At 49.5% G+C, this 25,175-nt stretch overlaps 14 protein-coding genes across 19 annotated transcripts; 6 read left to right on the forward strand and 8 right to left on the reverse strand.

Annotated features, from left to right (window-relative positions):
• Positions 1-967: 967 nt before the first annotated feature.
• On the reverse strand, positions 968-1,327 carry FOXG_18933 (uncharacterized protein; the record flags this gene model as incomplete). The annotated part of the gene is made up of 1 exon (XM_018399084.1): positions 968-1,327. The coding sequence occupies one exon, from the start codon at positions 1,325-1,327 to the stop codon at positions 968-970; it is 360 nt and encodes a 119-aa protein (XP_018239806.1).
• A 53-nt stretch (positions 1,328-1,380) lies between these two features.
• On the reverse strand, positions 1,381-1,834 carry FOXG_04923 (uncharacterized protein; the record flags this gene model as incomplete). Its single annotated transcript, XM_018382973.1, has 2 exons — positions 1,381-1,530; positions 1,595-1,834. 2 exons carry the CDS (start codon positions 1,832-1,834, stop codon positions 1,381-1,383), a joined length of 390 nt encoding a protein of 129 aa, XP_018239807.1.
• A 1,146-nt stretch (positions 1,835-2,980) lies between these two features.
• FOXG_18934 (uncharacterized protein) lies at positions 2,981-3,279 on the forward strand (the record flags this gene model as incomplete). Its single annotated transcript, XM_018399085.1, has 2 exons — positions 2,981-3,051; positions 3,135-3,279. The coding sequence occupies 2 exons, from the start codon at positions 2,981-2,983 to the stop codon at positions 3,277-3,279; spliced, it is 216 nt and encodes a 71-aa protein (XP_018239808.1).
• A 1,499-nt stretch (positions 3,280-4,778) lies between these two features.
• FOXG_04924 (uncharacterized protein) lies at positions 4,779-8,593 on the reverse strand. 2 transcript variants are annotated; one of them, XM_018382975.1, is made up of 2 exons: positions 7,116-8,593; positions 4,779-7,004 (listed from the first exon to the last, which is right to left on the reverse strand). In XM_018382975.1, the coding sequence occupies exons 1-2, from the start codon at positions 7,516-7,518 to the stop codon at positions 5,674-5,676; spliced, it is 1,734 nt and encodes a 577-aa protein (XP_018239810.1). In that variant the 5' UTR covers positions 7,519-8,593; the 3' UTR covers positions 4,779-5,673. The 2 variants fall into 2 exon arrangements, with proteins under 2 accessions (XP_018239810.1, XP_018239809.1); XM_018382974.1 differs by having other exon boundaries at positions 4,779-8,593.
• A 1,698-nt stretch (positions 8,594-10,291) lies between these two features.
• FOXG_04925 (uncharacterized protein) lies at positions 10,292-10,929 on the reverse strand (the record flags this gene model as incomplete). The annotated part of the gene is made up of 3 exons (XM_018382976.1): positions 10,292-10,479; positions 10,584-10,797; positions 10,897-10,929. The coding sequence occupies 3 exons, from the start codon at positions 10,927-10,929 to the stop codon at positions 10,292-10,294; spliced, it is 435 nt and encodes a 144-aa protein (XP_018239811.1).
• A 179-nt stretch (positions 10,930-11,108) lies between these two features.
• Positions 11,109-11,219, reverse strand: FOXG_18935 (uncharacterized protein; the record flags this gene model as incomplete). Its single annotated transcript, XM_018399086.1, has 1 exon — positions 11,109-11,219. The coding sequence occupies one exon, from the start codon at positions 11,217-11,219 to the stop codon at positions 11,109-11,111; it is 111 nt and encodes a 36-aa protein (XP_018239812.1).
• A 341-nt stretch (positions 11,220-11,560) lies between these two features.
• On the forward strand, positions 11,561-11,911 carry FOXG_18936 (uncharacterized protein; the record flags this gene model as incomplete). Its single annotated transcript, XM_018399087.1, has 1 exon — positions 11,561-11,911. The coding sequence occupies one exon, from the start codon at positions 11,561-11,563 to the stop codon at positions 11,909-11,911; it is 351 nt and encodes a 116-aa protein (XP_018239813.1).
• Positions 11,912-11,966: 55 nt separating this feature from the next.
• FOXG_18937 (uncharacterized protein) lies at positions 11,967-12,248 on the reverse strand (the record flags this gene model as incomplete). Its single annotated transcript, XM_018399088.1, has 1 exon — positions 11,967-12,248. One exon carries the CDS (start codon positions 12,246-12,248, stop codon positions 11,967-11,969), a length of 282 nt encoding a protein of 93 aa, XP_018239814.1.
• A 2,778-nt stretch (positions 12,249-15,026) lies between these two features.
• FOXG_18938 (uncharacterized protein) lies at positions 15,027-15,161 on the forward strand (the record flags this gene model as incomplete). Its single annotated transcript, XM_018399089.1, has 1 exon — positions 15,027-15,161. One exon carries the CDS (start codon positions 15,027-15,029, stop codon positions 15,159-15,161), a length of 135 nt encoding a protein of 44 aa, XP_018239815.1.
• Positions 15,162-15,662: 501 nt separating this feature from the next.
• Positions 15,663-17,862, reverse strand: FOXG_04926 (argininosuccinate lyase). Its single transcript, XM_018382977.1, has 2 exons — positions 16,617-17,862; positions 15,663-16,566 (listed from the first exon to the last, which is right to left on the reverse strand). The coding sequence occupies exons 1-2, from the start codon at positions 16,623-16,625 to the stop codon at positions 16,177-16,179; spliced, it is 399 nt and encodes a 132-aa protein (XP_018239816.1). The 5' UTR covers positions 16,626-17,862; the 3' UTR covers positions 15,663-16,176.
• Positions 17,863-18,792: 930 nt separating this feature from the next.
• On the forward strand, positions 18,793-18,996 carry FOXG_18939 (uncharacterized protein; the record flags this gene model as incomplete). Its single annotated transcript, XM_018399090.1, has 1 exon — positions 18,793-18,996. The coding sequence occupies one exon, from the start codon at positions 18,793-18,795 to the stop codon at positions 18,994-18,996; it is 204 nt and encodes a 67-aa protein (XP_018239817.1).
• Positions 18,997-19,147: 151 nt separating this feature from the next.
• FOXG_04927 (uncharacterized protein) lies at positions 19,148-21,648 on the forward strand. 3 transcript variants are annotated; one of them, XM_018382980.1, is made up of 3 exons: positions 19,148-20,072; positions 20,136-20,763; positions 20,815-21,648. In XM_018382980.1, the coding sequence occupies exons 1-3, from the start codon at positions 19,326-19,328 to the stop codon at positions 21,402-21,404; spliced, it is 1,965 nt and encodes a 654-aa protein (XP_018239820.1). In that variant the 5' UTR covers positions 19,148-19,325; the 3' UTR covers positions 21,405-21,648. The 3 variants fall into 3 exon arrangements, with proteins under 3 accessions (XP_018239820.1, XP_018239818.1, XP_018239819.1); XM_018382978.1 differs by having other exon boundaries at positions 19,193-20,084; XM_018382979.1 differs by having other exon boundaries at positions 19,193-20,072; positions 20,812-21,648.
• Positions 21,315-24,265, reverse strand: FOXG_04929 (uncharacterized protein). 3 transcript variants are annotated; one of them, XM_018382983.1, is made up of 3 exons: positions 24,061-24,265; positions 23,186-23,733; positions 21,496-23,131 (listed from the first exon to the last, which is right to left on the reverse strand). In XM_018382983.1, exons 2-3 carry the CDS (start codon positions 23,460-23,462, stop codon positions 22,998-23,000), a joined length of 411 nt encoding a protein of 136 aa, XP_018239822.1. In that variant the 5' UTR covers positions 23,463-23,733; positions 24,061-24,265; the 3' UTR covers positions 21,496-22,997. The 3 variants fall into 3 exon arrangements, with proteins under 3 accessions (XP_018239821.1, XP_018239822.1, XP_018239823.1); XM_018382984.1 differs by lacking the exon at positions 24,061-24,265 and adding an exon at positions 23,796-23,982 and having other exon boundaries at positions 23,186-23,742; XM_018382982.1 differs by having other exon boundaries at positions 21,315-23,131; positions 23,186-24,265.
• On the forward strand, positions 21,866-22,783 carry FOXG_04928 (uncharacterized protein; the record flags this gene model as incomplete). The annotated part of the gene is made up of 1 exon (XM_018382981.1): positions 21,866-22,783. The coding sequence occupies one exon, from the start codon at positions 21,866-21,868 to the stop codon at positions 22,781-22,783; it is 918 nt and encodes a 305-aa protein (XP_018239824.1).
• Positions 24,266-25,175: the final 910 nt, after the last annotated feature.

Below are 25,175 nucleotides of genomic sequence, written 5' to 3' on the forward strand. Positions count from 1 at the left end.
TTCCACATCCTAGGGCCCGAGAACCTAGACTGTACCCCTGGAATGGAATTAGACTTCCGTACTCGCTTGTATTGTTTTAATGTTTCGGTACGTCCTGTGGGGGCTGTGAGTTCAGCATTCGACTTGAAGGAACCTTTCTGCGAATCGCTTGCTCGGCTTGGCTTGACATCCGTGGTCTTTAATATATAGGACCGAGGAAGGCACTGGCGGTTACTGTCTTTGACTGCCGTCTTCATGTCCTCATCTCCCTCGACATCTTGTGATCTCCTCTCTAACCACGGTCTGAGCCCCGCAAACCCAGAGACAAGTTTTCATTTCTCACAGAACTCCTTGGCCGCTGTATATTGCGCCTCTAGCCAGGCTTTTTACTTGTCTAATTCGCTGACACTTTCACGACAGCGGTGCTAGCATGGAGCAGATCTTTCTTGCAGCCAGAAGCGTTTCCGTTATACGTGGCGCCTATGCGCTGACGTTTCTGAAACGGCGAAAGGTCTTGGGAAAATGTCGAGTCGGTATGAGATGGGACCTACAAGCCTGATAGGGTGTCTTTGTCGATTTTCTCACTCGGACCATTTGCAGGTCTCTCGTGAGCAGTATGTATGTATATATAACATGGTACCAGGGGTTCGTCTCCATAACATCAACTATAGAGAATCGTTAATCGGGGAATACTATCAGAGAAAATAGTTTAGTGGAAGATTTACTGGAGGCTTGATTATCTGGTAGCTCGGAGAAGATGGACTCCTTGTGCCGAGGAGTAATCTGGAGATTTTCGATTTCATCGGTTAGTAAAGCATTGTTGGTAGCAGCAGGGGCGTGGCAGTCCTTGATGAGCTCGAAAGGTGTATTCCACTGTCCGTCAAGGATGCTGCCTCAATTTGAGCAACCTTCGGATCGAGCACGGCGTTGGTCATCGCCAATTCGGAATCCGGAGTCTGGGTGAATGCTACCTCTCCAAGGGGCTCGGTCAGTGCTTCAGGAATTCGAATGCAATGTAGGTCACCTGGCTGGTAGGGCTAGGGAGAAACGAGTCCCAGAGACCGCTGAGTGTGAGATAAAACGCCCACCGGAGGCCATCGGTTGGATCATCCATTGCGACCATGTTCATCTCGGAGGTGTCTGCTCTGGCATGGGCTCGCTGCCGACCGAGTGCTGCCTCCTTGCGCTTTTTCTCGGACAAGGTGAGAGGCTTCGAGGTGTCCTGCGGTCTTGTTTTGGTTGGATGGGGGGCCTGTTTTTGATATTGCGGTGGCGGACGTGAGACTTGATGGTTGTAGTATTTCCAGCAAGCTATACGCCAGCTGGTTGAGATCATCGATAAACTCATGAGGGGTGTCTTGTGATGGAGGGAAGGCATTCCAGACAGGCAGTCTCGCACACCTATTGCTCAGCTCCTCTTGCGGGGGTCTGACGACCACCATAGGTCCAGTTGGATCCCCTGGAGGTTATGCAGAGCACCCAAGGAGCTGGCAATAAGCCGTGGCAGGACCAACTCGGCGTGGGGTCCCGGAGATGGGTAGCCGGGTTCAACTTCGATGATGATGTATCTGGGTCTTATGTTAGTAGAATACCATCTTTAGTAGATATGACCTACTTTATAGTATAAAAGATTGCCGTTATTGTGGAATTCAGCTGGTAGGAGATCGGTCATTGCTTTTTCCTGGAGCTCGATGTTTCTCTTGCCACCTCTGATCATAGGGCTTCTCAGGATCGAGGAGGGCTTGGTCGCGGGGATCAAACGTCTGGAGTACCCCCTCATGAACACCGAAGTTGAGTGTGGCCCCCGACTGAGCGACATTTCCAGCATGCCCTTCATCTCCATTATCCCCAGCATTATTATATAGCTTACATGCTTCTGATGCTCCACATTGTGACCGACTTGGCCTTGCTGGTGAGTAGTGAGAGTGTTGTGTTTTGGAGGTAGTGGCTTGTCGATATGAGCAGCTGCCTGAGAATATTTTTCTTTAGATAAAGTTGATGAAGGATGGTTTGGCACCTCATTGGATCCCTAAGGAGCTGGCAACAAGTTGCGGGAGCACCAGCTCGGCTTGAGGCCCTGAGGATGGGTAATCAGGCTCTACCTTAACTTCGATGTGCCTAAATCTTATGTTAGTAGCGTACTTTTCTCAGTAGATAAGACTTACTTTATGGCAAGGATGATATCATTTGTTGACGATCGGTTTCGCATGAGTCTGTGAACTCCTGGAACTTTATCCAACAAGTATATCACCCAGTTGATTGCGCCATTGTTGACGGCATGGTTTGTACTTTCGAGGTGGTTTATGTCCACAGGGGAGGATTACTCCCTGGTGGGTTTCCCTATTCTTGTTTTGGAGCTGGTGGTCACATGGGAGGACGGCGATATCCTCACGACAGATGCCGCATTCTGGGGCAAGATCCTTGAATTTGACATTGTTCTTCTAGATAGAAGAGGCGAGCGTCCAACAGAGCTCGTAATTTAGCGACCTCTAATCGAACGCTGCCCTTGTGTTATTCTTCATTGTTGTGCCCCATGATACGTTTCGGCTTCTACGTTCTTGACTTGCTTGTGTTAGCCAAAACCCGTGTATGTCATCATCTTCCTTGCTGGTCAGATATTGCTTCTGACGGATGATCCGGTTGATTCATCGCTTTATATAGTAAAAAGACTGTTTCAGGGAGAGACTTTGCAGAAGATCTTTAGTTTAGAGAGAGCCTCTCCAGGTCATGTCTCGATGTTATGGAAACACAATACCCGATGACCATCTTGTCACTTGACAAGAACATTTGGGTCTTGTTCCACAGGCCTTTGACTTGGGCTGTCCAGAATCTCTGGCTCCTCGCCGTCTTGGAGACTAAGTCTGCAAGTTGTCAAGCAAGTTCGCCCAGAGAGCAAACACACTTGTGGGTAGTATGTGTAATACTCTCTCGTTGCGTGGTAGATATACAATTGCTAGTGTTGGCGTAGATTCCGATGCATCTGTGAGTTGCTCGTCTTGTCATGTATAAGAGCGAATGTTTGCGCTTGAAGAAGGAAGAGTTGCAAGGCCAGACCACCAATGACACCTTCCTGTGCGTTCATTCTTGGAAGAGAATATCTGGCGCCAATTGTTAGTCCACATAGCTGAAACCTTCTGCAGACTTACATGTAATAGTGTTGAACTCTGTACGAGGCATGCCGTACTGATACGCCAGGGCTTTGGCTGGCAAAGAGAGCACCGTTATCCTGCTACCGCGTCCCTACTGCTTTGCATTCTATTTGGTGTGTTCTCGGTGTCAGGATCCCTGGAGATTCAATAGTAAGTATCACGCGTAGCAGTGGGAGGCTCGAGGGCGCTTACTGTTCCTTTCAACACTGGACAAGCGTAGGACATGACGAGAAGCGGTATGTTCTCAAAGTGAACTCGTCGTCTAAAACCACGCAGGGGCGAATAATCCCCAATGGCCATGTCGGACTTGAAAGGGGATGTCCTTGATGCCCATGAACCTTTAACCACTGTCTGTGGCGAGTTCCAAGCTTTGCTCGTCTGTCCATCTGTTAGACTTGGTGTCTGGAGCAGGGGAGAGTCAGATGTGCACACAAGGCGGAGGTCCTGACCGTAGACGATCTCTTCGAGGATTCTTCGTAGACATGTGTATGTACATAAGTTCCATCTTGATCATCCTCTCGGGAGGCAGTGGTATCAGACTCAAATTCGGAGTCTGCGTTGGGGCTGTCCGCACAAGACATCTATATTATTCAGTTGGTAGGTTGGCTTTGAGTCAACGTAGACAAAGTTCTTCTTGTAATAAGGGCTACCTTCTCTCAGTTGTTGTTCTGGACTGAACAAAAGAAGAGAATGGACGGAGAAGTATAATCTACAAAAAGGAGTGGGCAGTAGGAGCATGCAAGTGTTATACTATAGAGTTGAGTAGTTGAGGAAGTTCAAAACCTTCAGCGTTCTCAAGAGCTCTATTTATACTTTTCCCAGCTCAGTTTGCATCTAGGCAGCATCTATACAGTCTCTCATCACCATATCATTCACATCATCACCAAACCCCAACTACCATCACCATCACCAAACCCAAACCCAAACCCAAACCTCATCTTCACAACGCCCCCAAACTCCAAAAAGGTTGTCAAACCCTCTCAAAGCCCAACAAGGATTTCTCATCCCATCCTCCACGCGTCCACAGTCTAAATAAAGCACACATCCCCGATATGAATGCACATACCCGTTTCAATCTCACACAAGCTCACTCCTCACCACCTCTCACGCCACAAGATACTCAATACAAATACAATCAGAAAAACCCCTCACGGAAACCCGCATCATAGTGAAACACCAGATCTGCTGTCAAAACCACGGCTCATCCTTCCCTTCCCCGACGCCATGAAACGAAACAAAAAGCCCCCCCTCTCTGTGCTCACACTGCCATCGTGTAACCCATTTGTACCACTCTGGCGCTGACACTTTTCTGCCACATAAATGATTAGAATAAAAGCTGCATCTAGTGTCGTCATCAATCCAAACCAAACCATCCAATAAGCAACCTCACAAAAATCGTGTTCTTTTTGCTAAACTCGTGTTTGCTGAAAGAGAGGGGGGGCAGCCATGGTCGCTTGTGGAGGGTCGCGTCGTGCCGCGCTGTGGTATCACCACATCTTCAAATACAGTCTAGAGTAGAGTGCTTACCAACTAAAGAGACGATTCGATTGATGGATTGTTTGTGCCTCTTCGCTTGGATGACCCGTGTTTGGACCACAGCTCCAAGGCATATTCCACGACATGGGCTGTCAGTCACAGCTGAGACACACACGCAAGATAGTTATTTTAATTCTTTTTTATTATTCTTTTTGCTTTGCTTCACCAATCTCCTCGTCACCAAGGTTTTCTTACCAAGGCCGGAGAGCTGTCCAAGTTTTGACAGCCATTAATATCGTCCCCTCACCCTCCGCCAGTTTCCAAACCAGATACGCCAAATAGTGATCCCCCCATGATACATACACATGATTGTACACGCTCATCCCCCGTTGTGACATGTTCTCCCTTGATTTCAAATCCATCAAATCAACCCATTACTTGCTTGCGTCTGCAATGTCCGGGGATAAATGTTTGTAATGTGCGCTGTGCTGTGCTGTCTTGTGTTTGTGCATTGCATCCTTGTGTCAGGTTGCCAATGTCGTGCACTCCAGTTTCATGGCGGGGAAAGCAAAATGTAGAAAGTAAAAAAAAAGGCAAATCCAACTCCTGCAAGCTAGAGCTGCGGCGCATCTCTGCTCACTGTTCTTTGTTTTTGTACCCCAGGTCCAGGTCCCGTCTAAACTTTTTCGTCTTCTTGATTCGCTTTGCTTTTCGAATATCCAGGTTTCCCTCTGTTCAACGCCCCGCACTTCCCATTATGTACACTTCTAAACAATAAACAATAATGTGCAAGCCTCCTCCCCACGGAGAAGGCCAAGGTCGTATGTTGTGCCGTCGTGGCTATATCGGGATCGGTGTCCCAAAAAATGAAAAGGAATGACATGAGTCGGGGTATCTCTGTAAAAAATAGTGCAAAATAGGACACGAAAGAAGTAGAAACGCCAGCAACCCCATGATAGCTGGCTTTATCATCCAACGACTTCTAGTTTGGTCTAGTCGTCATCGTCGTGGCAGTCATTAAAATGGTCGTTGATCCCGTGTTCCAGTTCGTGTTTGCTGGAGGGGACCATTATTTTCGCAGGCCGACTTTGCCTGCGAGGTTCTTCCAGAATCGTGCTCCCTTGCGCTCTTCGCTGTGCGTCCGTAGCATTACCTCGTCTCGTTGCATGGGTCCTACAATGTCTTCGTCGCCTCGGGAGGGGAACTTGCCATCCGCATCCACCAGTCGGGGAATTGCGCTGGGCAATCCATCCTCAAGGCGCTTCCATTGCATACCCGCAAAGACATCGTCCATGGGAGGTGGTCGGCCAAGGATGGAGCCGCCGCTATTGGCTCGTGATCGTCCGCGGCCACGGCTGCGGCTTCGTGACGCGCTTGTCGAACCAGGAGCAGAGCTGGTAGCTTGCACAATCTCCGACATGAGTCCGTCATGGGTTGACCTCCATCGCCTCTCAATGTCGGCCCATTTGGCCTCAGTAAGAGCGTAGATCTTGCTGGTTTCGCCGTAGTTCTCGCCAGTGCGCACTAAGTGCTTGGTGTAGTTACATCGTGCTGCGTCCCAGTCGTTGCGCAACTGCTGAAGGGCCTCCATGTTCACAGTCTCGGGTTGATAAGGCTGCGGTGTGATGGTGAAGTTGGCGTGACCAAGGCGATCCGACCACTCATCGTGCTCCTGCAGGATCGAAGGGAGAGGGATCGGAACCTCAGGACTGTTGGAACCAAATCGGAAGGACGACACCGAAGGCTTTGTGCTCAGAGAAGGTCTAGGGAACTGTGTCGCAGAAGGGACGGGTGACGGTACTTCGGTAGTCGCAGAGGGTGGTGCAATGGTCGGCGATTGCAGAGGTGACTCAGGCGGTGGGCCGCTCAATGGGCTGGTCATTAGAGGAGGTAGTAGAGGGGTGGTGGCCAGTCCTCGTTCTCGCTCGAGGTCGGCTTGCTCGACAAGAGCCTGCGCCTTCTCAATGTCGATGGGCGCAGGAAGGTTGATGCTCTCGGTGCTGCCATAGTAGGATACTGCCGGGGTGGGAAGTCCAGTGTTTTCCAACATGCGCTCCTTTCCAGGTCGGCTGGGCGCAGACATGGACGACGATCGACTAGAAGGACCTCCAGATAGTACAACGCTCTCCAAGCTGAGTTCGGTGCTAGGTGAGAGCATAGGGTTGCCCCTGCGGGTGTTGGGGTTCCAGCGCGTGAGACTAGGGAAACGGGCACCAATTCGTGACGTTAGTCCAGCAAAGGGTGACTCGCTACCGGATCGCTTCTTGCGGGATCGCTCGTCCATGGAGGTGTCACCGTCACTCAAGAAACCCATGTCGTAGTCGATATCGTAGTCGCGGACAATGTCTCCATGGAACATAACATCTTCGGAACTATTTCGGGGCTCACACAGGTTGTCGCCTACACGGGAAGGGTATGGGTCAGTAACTCCACGATCACCAAGACGAAGACGGCAGGCCAAGCACGATTTCCCGGAAGATACGACAGCCTGGCCAGGCGGACGAGACATACACAAACAGTCGTAGAGACTAAACTGGTCCGAAGGGGCAAGACTATTACGGTAGTTGCTCTCTGTGTTGTCTGTGGTGGTGTTGTGTTCAGGTTCCAAAGGCTCTTCTTGAACATCGGGCAATGACCGCATTGGGGGTTTTGTGTGGACCGATTGAGTGGGCGATACAGGAGTCTCGTTCAATTGCGGTGGGAGATCGAGAGAAGAAGTCGAGCTCGACATTCGAAAGTGACCCTTTCCAGGGGAGAAAGTCGGGGTGATTGGAGAGGTAATGTCGGAGGAGGACGAGTTTGTTGTGTAGTAGATGTAGGAGAGGTCGGTCTCGGGGCTACCTTGTTGTACCTCCCACTTACGGCGCTCCTCTACCAACTGCGGGAGAAGCAGCGGCTTGAGCCTTGGCGACATGATGTCGGCCTTGACGGTCGAAGCCGTTATGATTGCGAAGTTGTCGAAAAGACGAACGACTGCGTTTCCCTTCTGCTGTCTATGGTGTTGTTGTTGTTTTTTGTTTTGGTGTTGGGGAGAAAAACATAAAAAGAAGGAAAACAAGAAAGTTGGAGGGATGCCTCGGGAGGTGGATGTTGATAGAGGCAGTGACACAGCAGCCAAGTTGGGTTAGCCTCGTGTAGTCTTTTGGGAGCTAAGGTAGTCGCTGTCTGTCTGTCGGGCCAAGTGGCGGCGGATCCGGGGACCGGGGGTGCTTCTCTTTTTTCCCACTGAGACTCAGACCGGGGTGGGATTCTGGGAGGGAGGGTATGGATGTGGATGGGCGAAAGTGAAAGTGGGCAGGTGAACAAGACAAGGGTGCAGAAGCTAAAGCAAGGCGGGTCTTCTCAAGCCCAAGCCTGAACAGACTCTCTTGGCCTGTCTCTCTCCTCTCGCAACTGTTTTTCTTGTCTGCGTCTGAGCGGAACAAAAAATGGTGGGGAACCGTTGGGTGGGAGTCAACGAGGAGACGGTTCCCGATGGTGGATTTTTTTTCCTGCTCCAAGTGGGCTGTGTCCGGCAGAGACTACCTTAGGGCGGGGACTGACTCTGGTGGTTGACTCTGACTCTTGTTTTCTTGTTGATGTTTGGGGTGGTTGAAAAACAAACGATTTCTGGTTGCTGGTTACTTTTTTGGCTTTAGCTCGTCGTTTGAGAGGTCCTGGTTGGTTGTCCTCGTGAGTGCGGGTGTGTGACTCGTAACAAGTGATATCGATGTTTGGCTGTATCAGATGTATTCAATGACGACAGATGGTCGACAAATGTTGGTAGAGGTGCTGTTCGATCAAACAAGGAGTCGACAAGGGAGAGAAGAAATTATCCGGGCATGACGCTCGTTTATTATCAAAGGGTGTGAGGAGGTTATGCATGGGGTGATTGACTGCTGATGAGTTCTTGGGCGTCTGTCTCTCTGTGTATGCGAGCGACTCTTGACTGTCTGGGCAGGGCTGGGACCACTACCCGGTAGAGCACAGCGCAGCACAACACAGCACAGAGCAATGACAGGGCCTTGCGAGTGAGAACAAGCGCTCGGTCGTCCACGTGTTATTGAACCGAGGATTGGGCGTGACTACATATCAAGTGTTGGCCGTCTACTCAGAACCGCGGCTGTATCTTTAATGTGATAAGGTGTTATCTTGGTGTTGTACTCTATGTATAAAATATGCGTATGTAATGTAATGTACGTCTGTCCACAGGTGGTGGAGGGTGAGGTGATGCTGTGCGGTGGACTTGGTGACCGGTGAGATGGCTCTCATCTTCGGTACAGAGTCGTTCCGTTGTGCCTCTCTTCAATGATCCCTCTCCAACTGCATAATGGAGTCTGTAATGACAGGCGGTGATGGATTAACTCTACCCGACGTTACGTTCTCAACATGCAGTGCAGTCGAAGCTGCGTATACCTCTTGTTCGATTGCAGGGATAAAAAGGTTGGCTGACGTTCAGGCTCTGGGGCACGGAAGCGGGGGAAGAGCCCTGACGAACCGCCGCTGTGCTTCTCCTCTCGCGGCTGGTGTTAAATTGTTTCTTTTCTCCTGCAACTCTTGACAAGGGTTCAGTCTGTGACGTGGGAAAATAAGGTGATGAGGAGATGAATCCTGGAAATCCACTGGTTCAGAGACTGGCAGCTGTTCAAAACCTGCTCGTCCTGCTGTGAGACCGTACAGCAGCTTACAGTGGACGCTTACAGCACGTACAAGATTTTACAGTATTTTTTTCTTTCTTTCAGAGGGCTTCAGGGAAGTGGGGCCATGCTTCCGCGGTGGACTTCCAGTGGGGGAGGAGGTTGGGTCAAAAGCCTAAGCACAGAGGTTCAATGCAACAGTAAGGGCTTACAGTGGCTGGGTTTATTCAGAGCGACAGAGTCACGATGAGGAAGGGGAACTATCCGTGCTCTGATGAGGCTGTCCGTGTTGTTTACATGATCGACAGAACGGCAACCCGAAACAATCACATTGATATTGACGTTATAGACAGATGAAACAATGGCTGCAGAACATGCACGGGCAAAGAAAAGCCTAACCTTGACTTTGACCTAACTTTTGAGTCAAACGTAGACTGCAATAGCAGGACCGTACGAACGATATTCGATTGGGGGGAACCGCATGGACCCTGAAAGGGACAACAAACCAGAGCAGCCAAAGCCAGTATCCATCCATGACCGAGAGGCTTTGGTACTTAGTTACAGGGGTCTTCCCTTCGACAATTGCTAATCGATGACGGTGCAAAGTCAATTCAGAGTTTGTGTTCGTATAAGCACTTTATACACAAACATAATTCCTATTGCTGTCTGTTTATGCAATGCACAATCAGTTTTATGCTTCTGTGGCTCAAACGTTGGAAAACCGTTTTGTGTAACTCCCGAATTGGTAAGAGCTGGAATGCATTCCCTGAATGCAAAGCTGGGAGCTTTGCTTTCACATGGAAGCGATAGCTCTAGCTCCCCCTCCTGCCATTGGATGCAAAGATGATCACTCTCTGGAGTTTTTTTTTGGTTTGTTTGTTTTACCCGCATTCCAATTCATTGACCTCATCGTTTTTGCCGATCACGTTTCTTTTTTTGCTAGCAATCAATTCGAAGCTCAAACTCTGTATCATTCTCATTCTTACCAAAATCTCCTCATTGAAACTTTGCGTTCCGCTTTTGGCCTGGACCCAGCTCTTCCAAAGTCTGGTTCCCTGTCAGCCAGGGCTCTCAATAGGCGATGAGCATCGAGAAGCCGGTGACATGGGTTAAGCAGCTCAGATGGGAAAGGTTTGGAGGAGTCAGCAGGGGGTACGTAGCCTTGCACTGAAGCATCGTATCTTCGCTGGGCTGGGTTGGCACCGCCTCTCTGGGTCGGCCTCGATTCTGCAATGGCCATTCCATCCTTGCCCCGGATTCTCATGGGATCAGTGAGTTTTTGGAAGACCGGACTTGCGGTATGGTAATTGCAGTTGGGTTTGCACTTCACCGTTATCTCTGACTCTGGGCTCTCTCGCTAGACCAGGCGACTTGTGCCATTGTGGAAACCCCGCGCGTGCTGGCTTCCATTGCAAGCGGAAATCCAGCCCAAGCATTTCTCTGCTGAGCTTCCAATTTTCGGTCTTGATCCCGCCACCAATAAACTCAAACCAGCAACCGAATTTGCCAAATCGTTGACCGAAGCCGCTGACGGCATAACTCAACTCTGTATGCGCGAAAAAGGCAACCAGCTCTGCCTTTTTTTTTTTTTTTTTTTTTTTTTTTTTTTTTTTTTTTTTTCTTCCCATGGCACCGGCTGAATAAACTTGTTGAGCTTTCTGGCTATGCAATATTACGTCGTTGTTCACAGCTTCAATGGAAGAAGCCATTTTGTCGATCACTTCCCTTTGAGATAGAGACTGAGTGTTGGTCTTGTTTCCACGAGACAACTGGGTCTTCCCGTTTCCCCGTGCTCGCAATTCCACCCGCTGTGTTTCCAGCTCATGACTTGGGCCTCAACTGACCGTTTGGCTGAGTTGACCGCCTACAGTCAACTACCGGTCAAGTTTCAACCGCGGGCCATTTCGTCAGAGCGAGGACGGATTTTTCCGATACACTTGATTTGCTTCTTTTCAAAGGATGACAGAGAGTCATTCATATTCGCCTTGTTCGAGGCCATTGAATCGTTCCGCGCCCCTCCAAAAGACCGCGTTCTCGCCTAGTGGTTGGTCCCTCGTCTTCCTTCAAGACCCTTGACGATATTCAAGATGGAGTGACACATCGAGTGAATGCATCGAGATGCATCGACACAAAACAGTCTGAACTCGCAATTCCTCTACCGTGCCATTGACAAACAAGGCTTTCCATGTCTTTCATTTCTTTGTTTTGCTTTGTCATGTCATGTCATGTCTTCAACTTTGCATCCTGTCGCGCGACAGACTCGTGGCCAACGGGGCACGCCTACCCATCGCGGCATAGCGTCCGCAGTCCAAGCTTCCCAGCGGAAGGGAAGCGACGCCGATGGTGCGCCGGGATCCCATGGAAGAACATGGAAGTCCCTCTAGCCTCGCTGGCGGGACTGGGTGGCTGCAAAGCTTGACACCGAGAGGCTGCCAAAGCCACGCCAACTTGCACCGGCGTCCAACGCTCCGGGAACAGTTGTTTGATGAAAAGCTTAACCCTCAACTGCTCATTTTACTTGTCTCTAGTGACTGTGTCGATCTACCAGGTCCCTACCCAGTCGTCTTTCATCGGTCAACATCGCGATCTCCAAGTGTTGATCGCCTGGGGAATAGGCAAGCAATTCGTGGAGAGCGTCGGAGAATTACAAATCTGCTCGTATTAAAGCAGCTACATGCCCCATCGGCATGAATTTACGTTCTGAAGCACCACCGTTCTCGGATGAATACACCGATTGCATTCTCTTTTACCGACCAGCACGCAAGATGCGCCTAGTGATACGTACTGCCAGTTGTCGGCGTGTTGCCAGACCCTTAGCCATCCTCCAGCAGCCACGATGACCCTGAGCCCCGGGTTGAGGCCCTGTTGCATTAGCCTCACCACGGTACCTGGGCCGACATTGGAAGGAAGTCTTTGGAGGCTGACCGTTTTGCCCGCGGAAGCTGTCAAGGATTCCGCCCTTGCGCTTGTGTTCCTTGTCGCTGGGGCCTTTCAACAATGGATGGACATGGGTATTGGGAGGCTCCATTTCAAGGCTTTACAACAGTCATACAATGACTTCCATTCTTGATGGTTCAGACCTGCCGGTTTTGCTCGCTTGCATTTGACATTGATAACGATTGCGCCATGGTGAACAAAGTTACAAATCCAACACCAGGACTCTAGCTTCGTTGTATGGGCATGGGCGCTATAATGCGCGAATTGCTGTGATGGACAGGCTCGGCCCCAGTCCCAGTGGCGCTACTCTCGAGTCTTATTGAACTCCAGAAGACATCGCTTAGAAGTGTCTGTTTGAGTTTACACTTGACAATTCGTTGAGCTGTCAGATACGCGTATGAACCATGTGGCAGAGAAGACGGAAAGGTCACTGTTGAGAGGGGACAGGAAGTTCGGCTTGACAGAACCTTCTCTGAGAGCTAGTTGCTCGTCCGGTGCCGGGGTTGCATTCCTTGTTACTATTCCAAAGCCGTTCATGTGGCTGACGGCCTTGAATGAAGGAACAAGTCCATACTGATGATCTTTTGAGGCACACCATTGAGGCACTCTTTCCGCCAATGGAGCTGGATCCTGACGGCCAATGTCCCGGAGTTGAAGTCAACAACTCTATCACACCCGGGATGCAACTCGGAATCTTCAATGTTCTCAATCCGTGTTCGCACAAACTCAATTCAACAGAGATTCCGACCCCTCCACCATCTTCAACTGCTAGGGCTTGAGAGTCCCATCCGAGGCACAATTAATTGCGCCGAAGTTGCTTCTACTCTCATGGCTGATAAAAGTCTTCGTTAACTAGGGCTTGTTGATTGGTTGACCACTCCCGTTTAGGCCCCTTGCAGCAGAACCTTTGCTTTGACCCGCCGCAGGGTGTTGATGCCTCGGTCGCAAGGCAGAACACCATCTTCATGATTGCGACGATCCTTCACCAACAAGGAAAGAAGCTTAACCAAGGCTGCGGGTGCCTAGTAAAAGAGCTTCAGCAAGAGTCCACCAAATGCCGTCATTGTCATCATGATCAACATCATCACTTGGAATTAGTCTCTTTGCCAAATTGAAAACTTCGCGGGGCTTTTTACAAATTGGTCAAAAACTCGTGGCTAGTATGAAAAGACAACAGAGTTTGCGACGCTTACTGGTGTCGGGCCGTCCTATGGAACCTCTGAGCGCCACACTACAACCTGCACGCTCTTTACTAACGGTCAAAACGCCGCGTTTATGACGAGATTCTGATCGAGATAACAATTGAAGCACGGGCTTCAACGTGGAAGCCACACGAATTACGGATACCTTGAGCTTAACTTGGACGTTATGACTTTGTGGTCTCTTTGTTGAGAACAGAGTTCAGCCATGGTGTTAGAATCAGCATCGGGAATGACACACGGGCCGCTTATACCAACGGCTGCGGCTGCAATGACTTGCATTCTATTAACTCAATGCTACTTTCACAACAGCATAATGCGACTATAAGTGACGGTCAATTCAAGAAGATGCTGAAAGAAATCGTATGAGAGCAGGGCCGAGCAATTGCACGCTGTCTAACACTCAACATGTTCTCCGATATCTTTAGCAATTGAGATTTGTTGAAGCATGTGAGTATGCAACGATCTCTCGATGTAGCCAGGTCTCAAGCCACCGCGATCGCCTTGACATCTGTTCCTGGTGGCGATACTAGTGCTCTTCCAAAGAAAACTCGATTGGGCAATGGCCTCAAATTCTTTCGGTGTGGGTTACATCGTCCGTCAACGTCGTTAATCGCGATGTCACCCACAAAAGGCACAACTGCGAGTTTACAGGGCAAATTCTGCCACTCAGAGCCTGCGGAACCCCCCAAAATGCCCCAAAATGCTGGGAAATGTGCATGAGCCTCATGAATTGTTGGCGACTTCGTTTGCGGCAGCCAATCGCGACTCTATCTCTTACAACTTTGAGGCAACGTCGTTGAGTCTATTTCGGCTCGTAAGATGCACGTCACGATCCGAGCGGGATACTCTGATTGTTCCCCGAAAGGCTTGACTGTTACATCAAGCGCAGATATGCTTAGAAGCCATGTGCTTGAAGGCGGCCGGCTGGTGAAGCATCCATCTGCAGGAACGCCAAAAAATCATCGCCAACTCGGCCTCAGACAGAAAATGGAATAGATTGGCATCAAGTTGAACCACAATTGGACCAACCAAGACCAGATGTTGGGGCTTTTTCAGGAACAGAGGAGAACAACGCTGACGACAGTTTGGGTGCCTTGGATGCTTGGCCAGAAGATTCCCACATGCATCTCCACCGGGCTTACAGGATCAGAATTTTCAGTCTTGCCTTTCTTTTTCCGTCATCATGAAAGAGTCTTCCACCGGCCCCACGCCGCGTCTTTTTGTCCCTCTTGGCTGTTCTCCGAGAAGCGGCTCCGAGTGTCTCCGTGAGAAGTGCATCGCTGAGAAGAGAAGCCACCGGGAACTGATAACGTGATAGTAATCTGCGATGCATCGTGGGGGAATGTCAGCGGGAGGGAAATCGGTCGATATGCAGGCCTATGGAAGGGGTTCCCTTGCGTCCACACGCAGTGGTTGGAAGTTGGATGCATGCGTGGGAAGCAAACTCAACTGCAGGATATAATCTTTTGAATTGCTTATTGCATATTACTCCAGCTGTTATGGTTCACTGGATGGGTTGCAACGGAACACACAATAGGAACCAGTTAATTTGAGCGGCCGCAGGGAGAGGAATAATGTCTCAACTCTGATGAAAAAGCTTTCAACGGTGGCTGATTGACTTTTCCTCTTCTCAGCCTCTGCAACATTCACCTGCTTACCCGCGAATTATGCCTCCCGATGTGCCCTGGCTATGCCTGAAGAGGGACGCGGCCAGCGGACATGGGGTCCGGAGGCTTTTGGTGTGTCTCGTTCCTGACGATCGCGACAAGGGTTCGTGTGGCCGTGGCTTCTCCTGTGGCTGACTTTTGAACTGGGACATGGCATTGAGGCACGACCAATCCTTCGTTGTGCTGCGGCGCGACGCGATGCACATGTCGGTCTCTGCTTCTGCTTAGCAAGATTTTGCTCATACTCAAGGTAAGCACGGAAATTTGATGCTCGGGATATTCGGCATTTCAGGTTTGAATGCACGAGGTTGTCATTGACTTGCTCTCAGGATCCTAAGCTCAATTGCTGCATGCAAAGCCATTGGCTTCCTGAAGTTACTGCAGGCACTTTTTGCCTGACCTGAACTCAATGCAGTTGCAGTTGGCTTGTGCCGTATTCAGCGCTGACTGCTTAATCGTCTGACCTTTGCAGGCCTGCGAGAACGCAGGACTGACTTGTACAACCAGTCAGTCGTTCCTCGCGCCAGCGGATACCACTCCATCCCGGCCAAGTGGCCATCAAATCGTCTGAACTACTTGGTGGCATGTTTCTGTCATTTCGATGAAACTTCGCCTCGGTAAGGCACGTGGTCTCGCGGATCCTGCTGGGTGAAAATGGCATGGATACCACATTACTCTGAGACGAAACTCAAGCGTACCAAATCCATTTTCGTTTCCAGAGCTGAGTTCTTGCTGCTCTAAGCTGAGCTGTTGCTGAGTGCAGGCTGCGGAGGACGAAGAGTGGGCTGTGGTTTCGGGCCCTGGCTACGCTCAACCCATTTGGGACCTTCATATCTGACGCCATCACCAACTCTACAATTTCTCATCACTTGTCCTTGCTTTGCTTTATTCTATTTTCCAGCCCAGATGAACATAAACATCACGGCTGATCTATTTCTTACCTAAGAAATAGATCAACTTCTACCTTCCCAATTTCCGTACTGCAACCGTAGCCTTCGAGCCATCTATCAAATGCCTCTAATCAAGCATGCCCTTAAGGACCTCGATCTGCTCTAGCACGCCTGCTCGGCTGGTGCCACCTTGAGCATTCCTTGACTCAACACTAGCCTCGTAGTTGAATACATCCTTGATGTTATCCGGGAATCGGCTATCAATGGCCTGCAGCTGCTCCAGGCTCAGTTGGTCCATTGGGATTCCCAGCTCCTTGCTCTTGGCCACCACACGCCCTGAAATATGGTGTCTCACGGAAAGGCACGACAATTTTCACGAGGGCGTCTGCAACGTCGGTCGCAAGCAGGAAAGGGTTGAGCGAGGCTATCATGCGCTCTGGTCGAAGCTTGAGAGTGCTGAGGATGCCATTTGCGATCTGCACACTATCGGAGACAGTCTTGACATGATCTAGCATAGGCTCCCAGTTCTCTTGCAAGTCTTTGTTGTAGGTACTGGGGAGACCCTTCGTAGCACAATAAACACCGGCAAGATGACCAAAAGTCCTGCCAGCCTTACCCCTCAAAAGTTCGAGGTCGTCGGGATTTTTCTTCTACGGGTACATTAGCCAAGACTTCTATACGGTAGAAGAGGGAGACTTGCCTGGGGCATTAATGATGAACCCGTTGAATAGGCATCTGCAATAGTGACAAAGCCAAATTCAGGATACTATGGCACACATCTGTAATGCAAGAGCCGAGGCTGGCACGCTAGAATCTCGAGCAGAGTCGAAAGATTCGGGCTTCAATACTTCGCTCAAGTGTACCGCGTTGTTGCTGTGTTGTCGGAATGAAAGCGCTGATGAATCCCTGCCATTGCATAGAGCTCACCGCTGATACATTGTTGCTTTTGTGCCTTTCTTTCCCTTGCTGGTTCATCCAAAAGAAAGTCTCATTTCCCCTGCCCTGTTCATTCAATTGATACGCCGTGTGGCGGATGCTCATTCGCCCAGATCCTGATCCCGTGGTCGAGGCTGTTACAATCAATGAGTTGTATCGCGCGCGTGTGTGGGGGAGAAAACTTCGTCTCTCAGATAGCCACGATAATGTATTACCCGCCCACGAGGCTGCCAAGTTCAATGGTATGCTATTCTGCGTTGGCCTCGATCCCCGGGGCCGCTCTGTAGCTAGGCCTCACCGGTTTCTGGGGTAGGTTTTTTGAGTTGTTCTGGCCTCGCTGCTGTAGGAGATATCACACTTGGTTCGTCCAATCAGTTTCGCGGAATGAGATGCGGAATTACCGCCTGGGATAGAACGAGGCCTTATTGTGGCGAGAGGGAACGGGATGTCGGAGGAGGGAAGTCGACGTGTCTATGTGCCTCAATTAATGTGTTGTAGATCATTTGAGGGTGTGCAAAGGTGTTGTGATGCTGGCTGTTGTACCCGGTACCAAGAAGCTGGACCGGGAGATGGCGCGTTGCAAGACAAAGATGTTTATCGGTGTTTTTCGGGAGAGAGGATTCAGTGTGGCTCGATGAATGTATCCGGATGTATGTACTGGCTTCGTCTGTAGGCGGATTCACTTGTAGGTTTTGTTGAGCTTCTCGTAGGTTGTAGGTCCATCTGAGGGTGAGCTTTCAAGCTCCCAAGCCAATCAAATTCGCCAATTGTCAGTAATACGGATATAAGTCCCATGAATGTAATTACGTGTGCGCCGAGTGTCTGATCCAGTCGAATTGATATGATTGAAGCGGTTGAGTTTGAGCGTTGCATGTTGGCGGTGTGAAAGGTTTAGGGTAGGTAAGATTCGCTGCTTGTCCTTTTGAGTATGATGCTGTGCGTTTCCCAATCATGTTTTCGTGCTATAGCTATTGTGTTAGTCTTTGGTGATATGAACAGCATTAATAAATGGTAAGAAGTCTAAGGAAACTAGTCGCGAATGTCGTTCGTGAAGTCTGTTGTATCGATGATGGTTCCATGACGATCATTTCTTGATGAACTTAAGCCTGGGTAATATCCAGCACGACCAAAGGCAAAGTGAATGTGATGAATCTGAGAAAAGCTTCATACTTATAGAATAAACCTCCGAGTAAAATACTCGCTTCAATGGTCCGTTTGTGATAAAATGTATCGTCAGTTCTTGGAGCTACCGGGTAGTTGAATTGACTGCTGAATCGATCGCTTCACTGGAAGCTGATCTAAAGGGAGTGCGACCAAGAACTTCAAAAAGGGAAGAAAATCAAGATATCAATCTTGAGTTGATGCTAGAGGTACTGCGTATCGTGAGATTCCCTGGTTGCGATGTGTCAAGAATCTCCAGCGTGAATATCGCCCAAGACAAGGGCGGAAGGCTCACTCGGACCATTAGTATCCTGATACGCTGCTGTGAAAAAGAGAGCAGAATCGAGGAATTCTCATTCCAAACTGGCTCGCATGTACTGCATTCAATTGGCATTCTCTTCGCCTGTTCTCGTGGAAGACGGAGAGAGATGGCACTGCCCAATCTCGAACGGTGTGCCCAGTGACACTTGTCTATCCACCCACTTGAGAGAATAGATATGGGCCTCAGCCGCGGCAGTCAACGACGGAGGAAGCAAGAGGTTCTAATGGAGTTGTTCGAAAAGGCGTCAACCGGAAATTGCCATACATGAGGCAGTGACTCTGCTCACGATGTCTTGATACCAGGAATCACCTACACACTCAGTTGTCGTTCCAAAAGAGTCTCAACCGACATAAACAGTGACGACGAGGCTTGATCCAGGGTAGCATTAAGTCTTCAGCTGTCGTTTATCTACAAATCCTAACAAATCACCATCTCTGGAGCTGACAACCTCCGGACGATGTCCTCCGCGATATCGGTAATCGGCCCCATGCCGGAGGTTACACCCGGGATCGACAAGATCCATGACCGAGCCTCATCATCCAAGCAAATCTGCACGTCAAAACAGGGTACGAGCGCGTTTACCAACAAGGTTGCGATGTTCAGCGTGTACCCAGATCAAGACGCTAAACAAGCCCCGTTTGTGTCATTTGCGGAACCGTGACGTGGAGGTTGCATCGAGTACAGCTGAATAGAGCTTACGACAGCTATCATATCCACTGGATTTTACGCTTTGGGTGATACAGTGTGTTTTGATTTTCTGGGGAATAGTTGCTGTGATTGGAAATAACCTGTTGGTTGCAGCTGTCGTTAATCTAAGATCTTATGACGTCACGGAAGGAGGGCAGATGTCATGATACGGATTCCCTGGCATTTTGACGTAGGAGGCGGGGAATCAAATTCCAGCTGAAGAAATATGAAGGCATAACAACTCTAATCTCCCATTAATCCTACCAAAAACGTTGGAGACTGCAACGTTCTACGGTAGACATCATGGCTACAGCAGAGGACCCAAACCGTAGCTTCACAGCAAGCAACACAGGAAGCGAACCAGAAATAATAGAACAACACCAAGAAGAAGCCCCAACCGTCAGCCACTCCCTCGCCGAAGAATCCCAAAACTTTGAAGAAAAAGGCGCAGCGCAGCTTGAGCACGGCGATGTCGAAGTCAAGAATCTAGGATGGAACGAACCTCCCCGCGTCGTGCCCCCGCTGGTGGGAGGCTTGAAGAATGAAGATGTCTGGGCTTTGATACGACGCTTCGATAAGCAGGTCTTCTACGTCAGGAGTATCGAGGAGCCACCGCTGGGAATGCTGGATATGAACATTGCGGACGAAGAAGAGTTTTCGCCTGAGAAGCTCAGGGCGCAGATCGAGCGACTTTATGTTTCGGTTTTTGCGCAGTTGTTTTCGTTTTGGAAGCATATTGTGCGTCTTCGCTCTTGGAGGGAGTATCAGCGAACATCTGCGTTCCTCGCAGTATACACCCTCGCATGGCTTCTCGATATTCTTGGTCCCACGATCATTGTCTTCCTCATGGTACTCATCTGGTCCCACGAGGCCCGCGATATCTGTTTCCCTGGAGCACCACCCTCGATAATCGACTCCAAGACAGGAGGTGTCAAGAAACCAGCAGCTGGTGTTCTGGCCTCCGATGATTCAGTCACTGGTGCGCCGGAGAAGCACAAGGGCGAAGCAGTTGAACAGGAAGCTCATAGCTTTGTGACGAGCTTGTCTACGGTATGTTCAGGCGTAAGATTTGCTTTTTTGATCCTTGAAGTATGCAGACTGAGTGATTTGTAGATTGTTGTTAGCACGGCTGCGGGTAAACACCCCCAGACGGATCCCGACGATGATAGCGCTGCGCCCGATCCGACGAAACTTACTGAAGAGGCCACCGAGGCTAGACAGAAGTCTGTGGGAGAGAATACTCATGCTGAACATAACAGGGCCAAGAAGCCGGTTTCGAACGCTGTTTGGGACAAGGCGCGTCCGACGATGCATATGATTGCTGACTTTGTTGATACCTGGGAGCGATTCGGCAATGCCTTGAGTCCGGCAGCGCCTTTCCATCGCCATCGACCTAAGTTTATCCTCATTGGTGTTCTTGTACCTATGCTTCTCGGAGCTTGGTTCACGACTCCGTACATGGCGATGAAAGGAATGGGATTTGCTGCTGGCTTTGGATTCTTCGGTGATCCCATCATCACACCCGCTATGAACTTCATCAACAGGACGTATCCCCGCTGGGAGAAGTATGTCGAGTTGCGAAACACTATTCTTCGAGGCGTTCCTACAAATGCGCAGTTGGCTATCACTCTTCTTCGCATCGGTGAAAAGAACAAGGCTCCTCTGCCACCCCCTCCTTCTTCCGACGTGCCTCCCCCGACTGTTCCCCATGAGACTGCTGGAGAGGGTTTGGAACATCTAGGTGTGTAATACTCATTGACTAAAGTTCAGCACATACTAACACCACCAGAAGGAGTATCACAGAGCGAAATCGCCGAGGCTGTCCAGCCTGATCAAAACATTATCCACGAAGATGAACACGAGGAGGAAGAGGAAAAGACAAAGCACAAGAAATCTCATCGCATCATGAACTTTATCCGTGGTACAGCAAAGGGTGGTGTTACAACTGCTCTGGCCGCCGACAAAGCGAAAGCCAAAGCAGGTGCTCACCACGCAAAGAATCGTCTCGGTGTAGTCAAAGGCCAAGAACCGTATCCTCTCACCGGCCCAATTCGCTTCCCAGCGCGGTACAAGGGAAAGAAGGGCCATGCTTACATTACGGCCACGGCTACAACGCCTGCTGTTAGTTGGACGACTGAGCTAGGAGATGTGAAGCCCGCTTGGACTGCTACGATTGGCGATATCGAGGAATTGAAGAAGATGGGTGGTCTTGGGTGGAAGAGTAAGATCATTGTCGGCTGGGCAATGGGGAGTGAGATTGTGGATGGTTTGATGATCAGGACGAAGGATGGGCAAGAACATCATCTCACGGCGGTCTCTATGCGGGATCAGTTGTTCAACAGGTTGATCTCCATGGGAAACCAGATGTGGGAGGCGTGGTAGACCCGTCTTTTGGGAAACATCTTGATTCGGTAGGTGTCTGGAGTTTGGTGATGGAATCATGATACTCTTTGATACCAGGAACACGAAGTACGATGTGGAATCAATGTTTGGAATCAATTGAATTATAAGTCTAGACCTCGCTAGTTGAAGCATTGGTTGAACAAAAGATCCTGCTTTGTAATCTCGTGAGTCCACTGAGGATTTCAATACATACCTTAAATCCTCCAAACAATCGTGTCAAACGTGGGGAAAGTGGGACAACTCGACAGGGTGACGTCAATTGACTACAGAGGAGAGCTTACAGATCAATCATATCTGCAACAAACCTGCAGCAGCACCTGTGACAACTCGGCCGAGGTCGCTCAAAGGTGGGGGATAAAAGGTGATACAAGAAAACAAGAATATCCTCCCCCAATTCCCTATTTCTGTACAAGATCGTCTCATCGCAAGCTAAACCCATCATGAGCTTCACCCCAGAGCCCTACGACCCCATCACTGCCGATTCATGGCTCGTCTGCGATACTTGCGGAACTCAATTCCCCACGTCTGATCGCAGCACCCTCAAGACATGTCACATCTGCGATGACCCGCGCCAATTCGTCCCGCCGTCTGGACAGTCGTTCTCTACGCTGGGGGAATTGAAAAACAAGCATAAAAACGAATGGACTAAGTGTTCTTCTGATGAGAATATCACGTTCATCTCGTCGGTGCCGAAATTGGCTATTGGACAGCGTGCTATTCTTATCAAAACGCCAGAGGGCAATATTCTCTGGGATTGTATCACGCTGCTTGATGATGAGACTGTTGAGAGGATTAAGAGTGAGGGAGGGTTGAAGGCGATTGTTATAAGTCATCCGCATTTTTACAGCACCCATGTTCAATGGGCTCGCGCATTCAATTGTCCAGTGTATCTCTCCGCCGAAGACAAAATCTGGACAACCTTCTCCTCACCACATCAAATCTTCCTCACGACCCTCGGAACGCCCATCCTCTCCACAGCCAAAGCCATCAAGCTCGGCGGGCACTTCCCAGGCTCCATGGTGCTACACTACAACTCACGGCTGTTCATAGCCGACACGCTTATGACGACGGCGTCAGGCGTCGGGAACTGGAGTGTAGACGCCACCGGTGAATCGCGGTCCCGACCGGCTGGGTTGAACTCTTTCTCGTTCCTGTGGAGCATTCCGAACTTCATTCCTCTGGGTGTTGGGGAGATGGCGAGGATGTGGGGGATTCTGAAGGGGTATGAGTTTGGGGCTACGCATGGTGGGTTTATGGGGATGGATATTGAGAGTGAGGATGTCAAGGGGAGGGTTTTGGAGAGTATGAAGATACAGGCTGGGTTTATTGGGGATAAAGCGTTTGAGGAGAAGCTGTGATGTGTGATGTATATCGGTTGCTTTTCGTGTATCGAGTATGAGAGATGAGAGATGATAACGATGTTGTTCAATTAAAAATATGTAAATAAATCAGGGCCATTCTGATATCTGGGTATCGATCAAGTATTTAACGTGCATCCAACTCCTGCTCATGCATCTCAGTCTTTCCATCCATCAACGCCATAAACCCAATTGATAAAAAGGTACGCAAAGCTCAGTCCTTCTTCCAGAACTTCCACTTCTGCTTCATCGGCGACGATGGACATAGATAGCGGTTCAGTAGCTCTCGACCCTCATCAGGAAGATCGATGACAGATTCATTGAGCGTATCGATAATAAAGCGATTCGCTATTAACAATTAGTATCAATTCAACACCCAATCCTAAGAAAGAGGGAACTTACGCATCAAGTCAACGCCGCATTCGCCAGCATCAATGGCCATATCGATCCTCGTGGAATTATAACATCCATATCGAAGTTGCAGCTCAAGCATACATCTCCAGAGCTCCCTCGTCTCATCGAGGCTCATGCCTTCGCAGCTGCGTTCAGAACATGTGCTTGCTTGGCGGGATCGTTGGTTATCGTGGTGGGATTGTTTTGGTAGAGGGATTGCCTCGTCGCAGGGGGGACTCCACATGGCGGGGAGGGAGAGAGGGCCTGGATGATTCTCGCGATACATTTTGGGTGGTGATGACAATAGGCTTGAATGGTTGAAGATGAATGTTGAGAAGAAGGAGTTGAGGTCTTATATAAACAGCCTCAATTATCTTCTCCTTTCTTTTTTTCCTCGCCCTTTTCTTGATTTCAGGCTCGTGAGTTGTCTCTGCTGTAGTGGGGTTTTCACTTCACACTTCTGGCCCAATATGACAGGCAGACCCCTGCTTATTTATATCAAAGCGTAGCTCCGAACAAAACAAACAAAAAATCAGGGCGAGCCCGATTAAGTTATACTAACGAACCTGTCCCACGGTGAGTGCCGCAGACAAACAAACAGGAGGGTGGGAAGCTTTACGCAGTCAGCGGGAGAGCGCCACTTTGAGGGTCTGAGACAGCTGGGAGCTCTTGTTGATGAGCCAAGAAAGGCGTCAGTGAGTCACATGTGGGAATAAAACATGCTTAAGTCCGTGTAATCAGTGAGTTTACGGCCACGATATTGTCATCAGGGTTGGTGTCATCATCGGAACATAGCCTGACGGAATAATATCACAAGTGATCGACTTTGCATACGAGAAGAGACGGGAGAGAGAGAAAATCCTTTCGGCAGTTTGAGTACGTACTGGGCCAGTTGACCTGTCACTCGACGCCAAGTTAGTGCATGATCTGCGGACCATGGATGGATTGAGGCTTGCAAGCCTGATCTGATGCCCAAGACCAAGAATCAAGATTAGGGGTCACAAGGACAGGCTTGTGATAACGACGACGCCAAAGACAGGGCGGTTCGATAAGCTTTTGCCTAACAGCAGTGGCATGGATGATAGAACCATGACGACGGATAGAAGATAGCAGAAGCATACTGCGGTCTACGGGATAAGTAGCAGTGATTTGAGGTCTGTTACTGTACCCGTGAAAGCCGCTATAGCCGGGTAGAGTAAACATCATTGATTTTTTGTCTTCTTGAGTCACAGTCACATTTCACAGTCGCATCTTAAGCCAAGACTGGTTTAAGGCTGAGGGAGGAAACATCCGGTTGCCCCGCCCCATAAAATAGGTACATACATAGCACGGGAGGACCCTGGGTTCCACTGGCAGAGGAGCCCTTTTAGTGACTGAAGTCTCAAGTAATTGAATGTACCGGATAACGTTGAGTTGGACAGTTCAGTATATTCGTTGAAGCGGTCAAGACTGTGGCTCTGAGAAAGCAGTTGAGGCAGTGTTTCTCAACGTTTCACCCAAATGCAAGGGATATACGTTCACCGCCAAGACCACAATTCACAATTACGTGGCGTACAATACAAACTCAACCACAGTCATGAACAAAAACTGCGCCTCGGACAAAACACGTGCTATTTTTTTCTTTCTTCTTCCTTCTTTTTTTTCCGATATAGCAATCAACATACCTTGCATGGTCATCTCCGAGCAGCTGGTATTTTATTAATACTTTTGTGGCGTTAGATCTTTGGCTGTGGCGCACTTTCCCCAGATGCCACCTTGGATCTATTGTTCCAGATCGTGAGTTAAGCTTGGACTTGGTGAAGAAGGTTCTGAGCGACTGGTACTTCGTGTGTGGATTGGGTTGGGCTAGGAGGTTTGGTGGTTTGTGGTTGGAGAGAAGGTTTGGTAAGTGTGAAATCTCCACATGGCATAGGCAGATGGCATGTTGCATCAGGTTTCTTGAATACTGATCATATCACGAACAATTGAGACATTGGTTCATCGCTGAAGCAAAGGAGAG

Source organism: Fusarium oxysporum, chromosome 7 (assembly GCF_000149955.1).
Source record: "Fusarium oxysporum f. sp. lycopersici 4287 chromosome 7, whole genome shotgun sequence".
Lineage (NCBI taxonomy): Eukaryota > Fungi > Ascomycota > Sordariomycetes > Hypocreales > Nectriaceae > Fusarium > Fusarium oxysporum.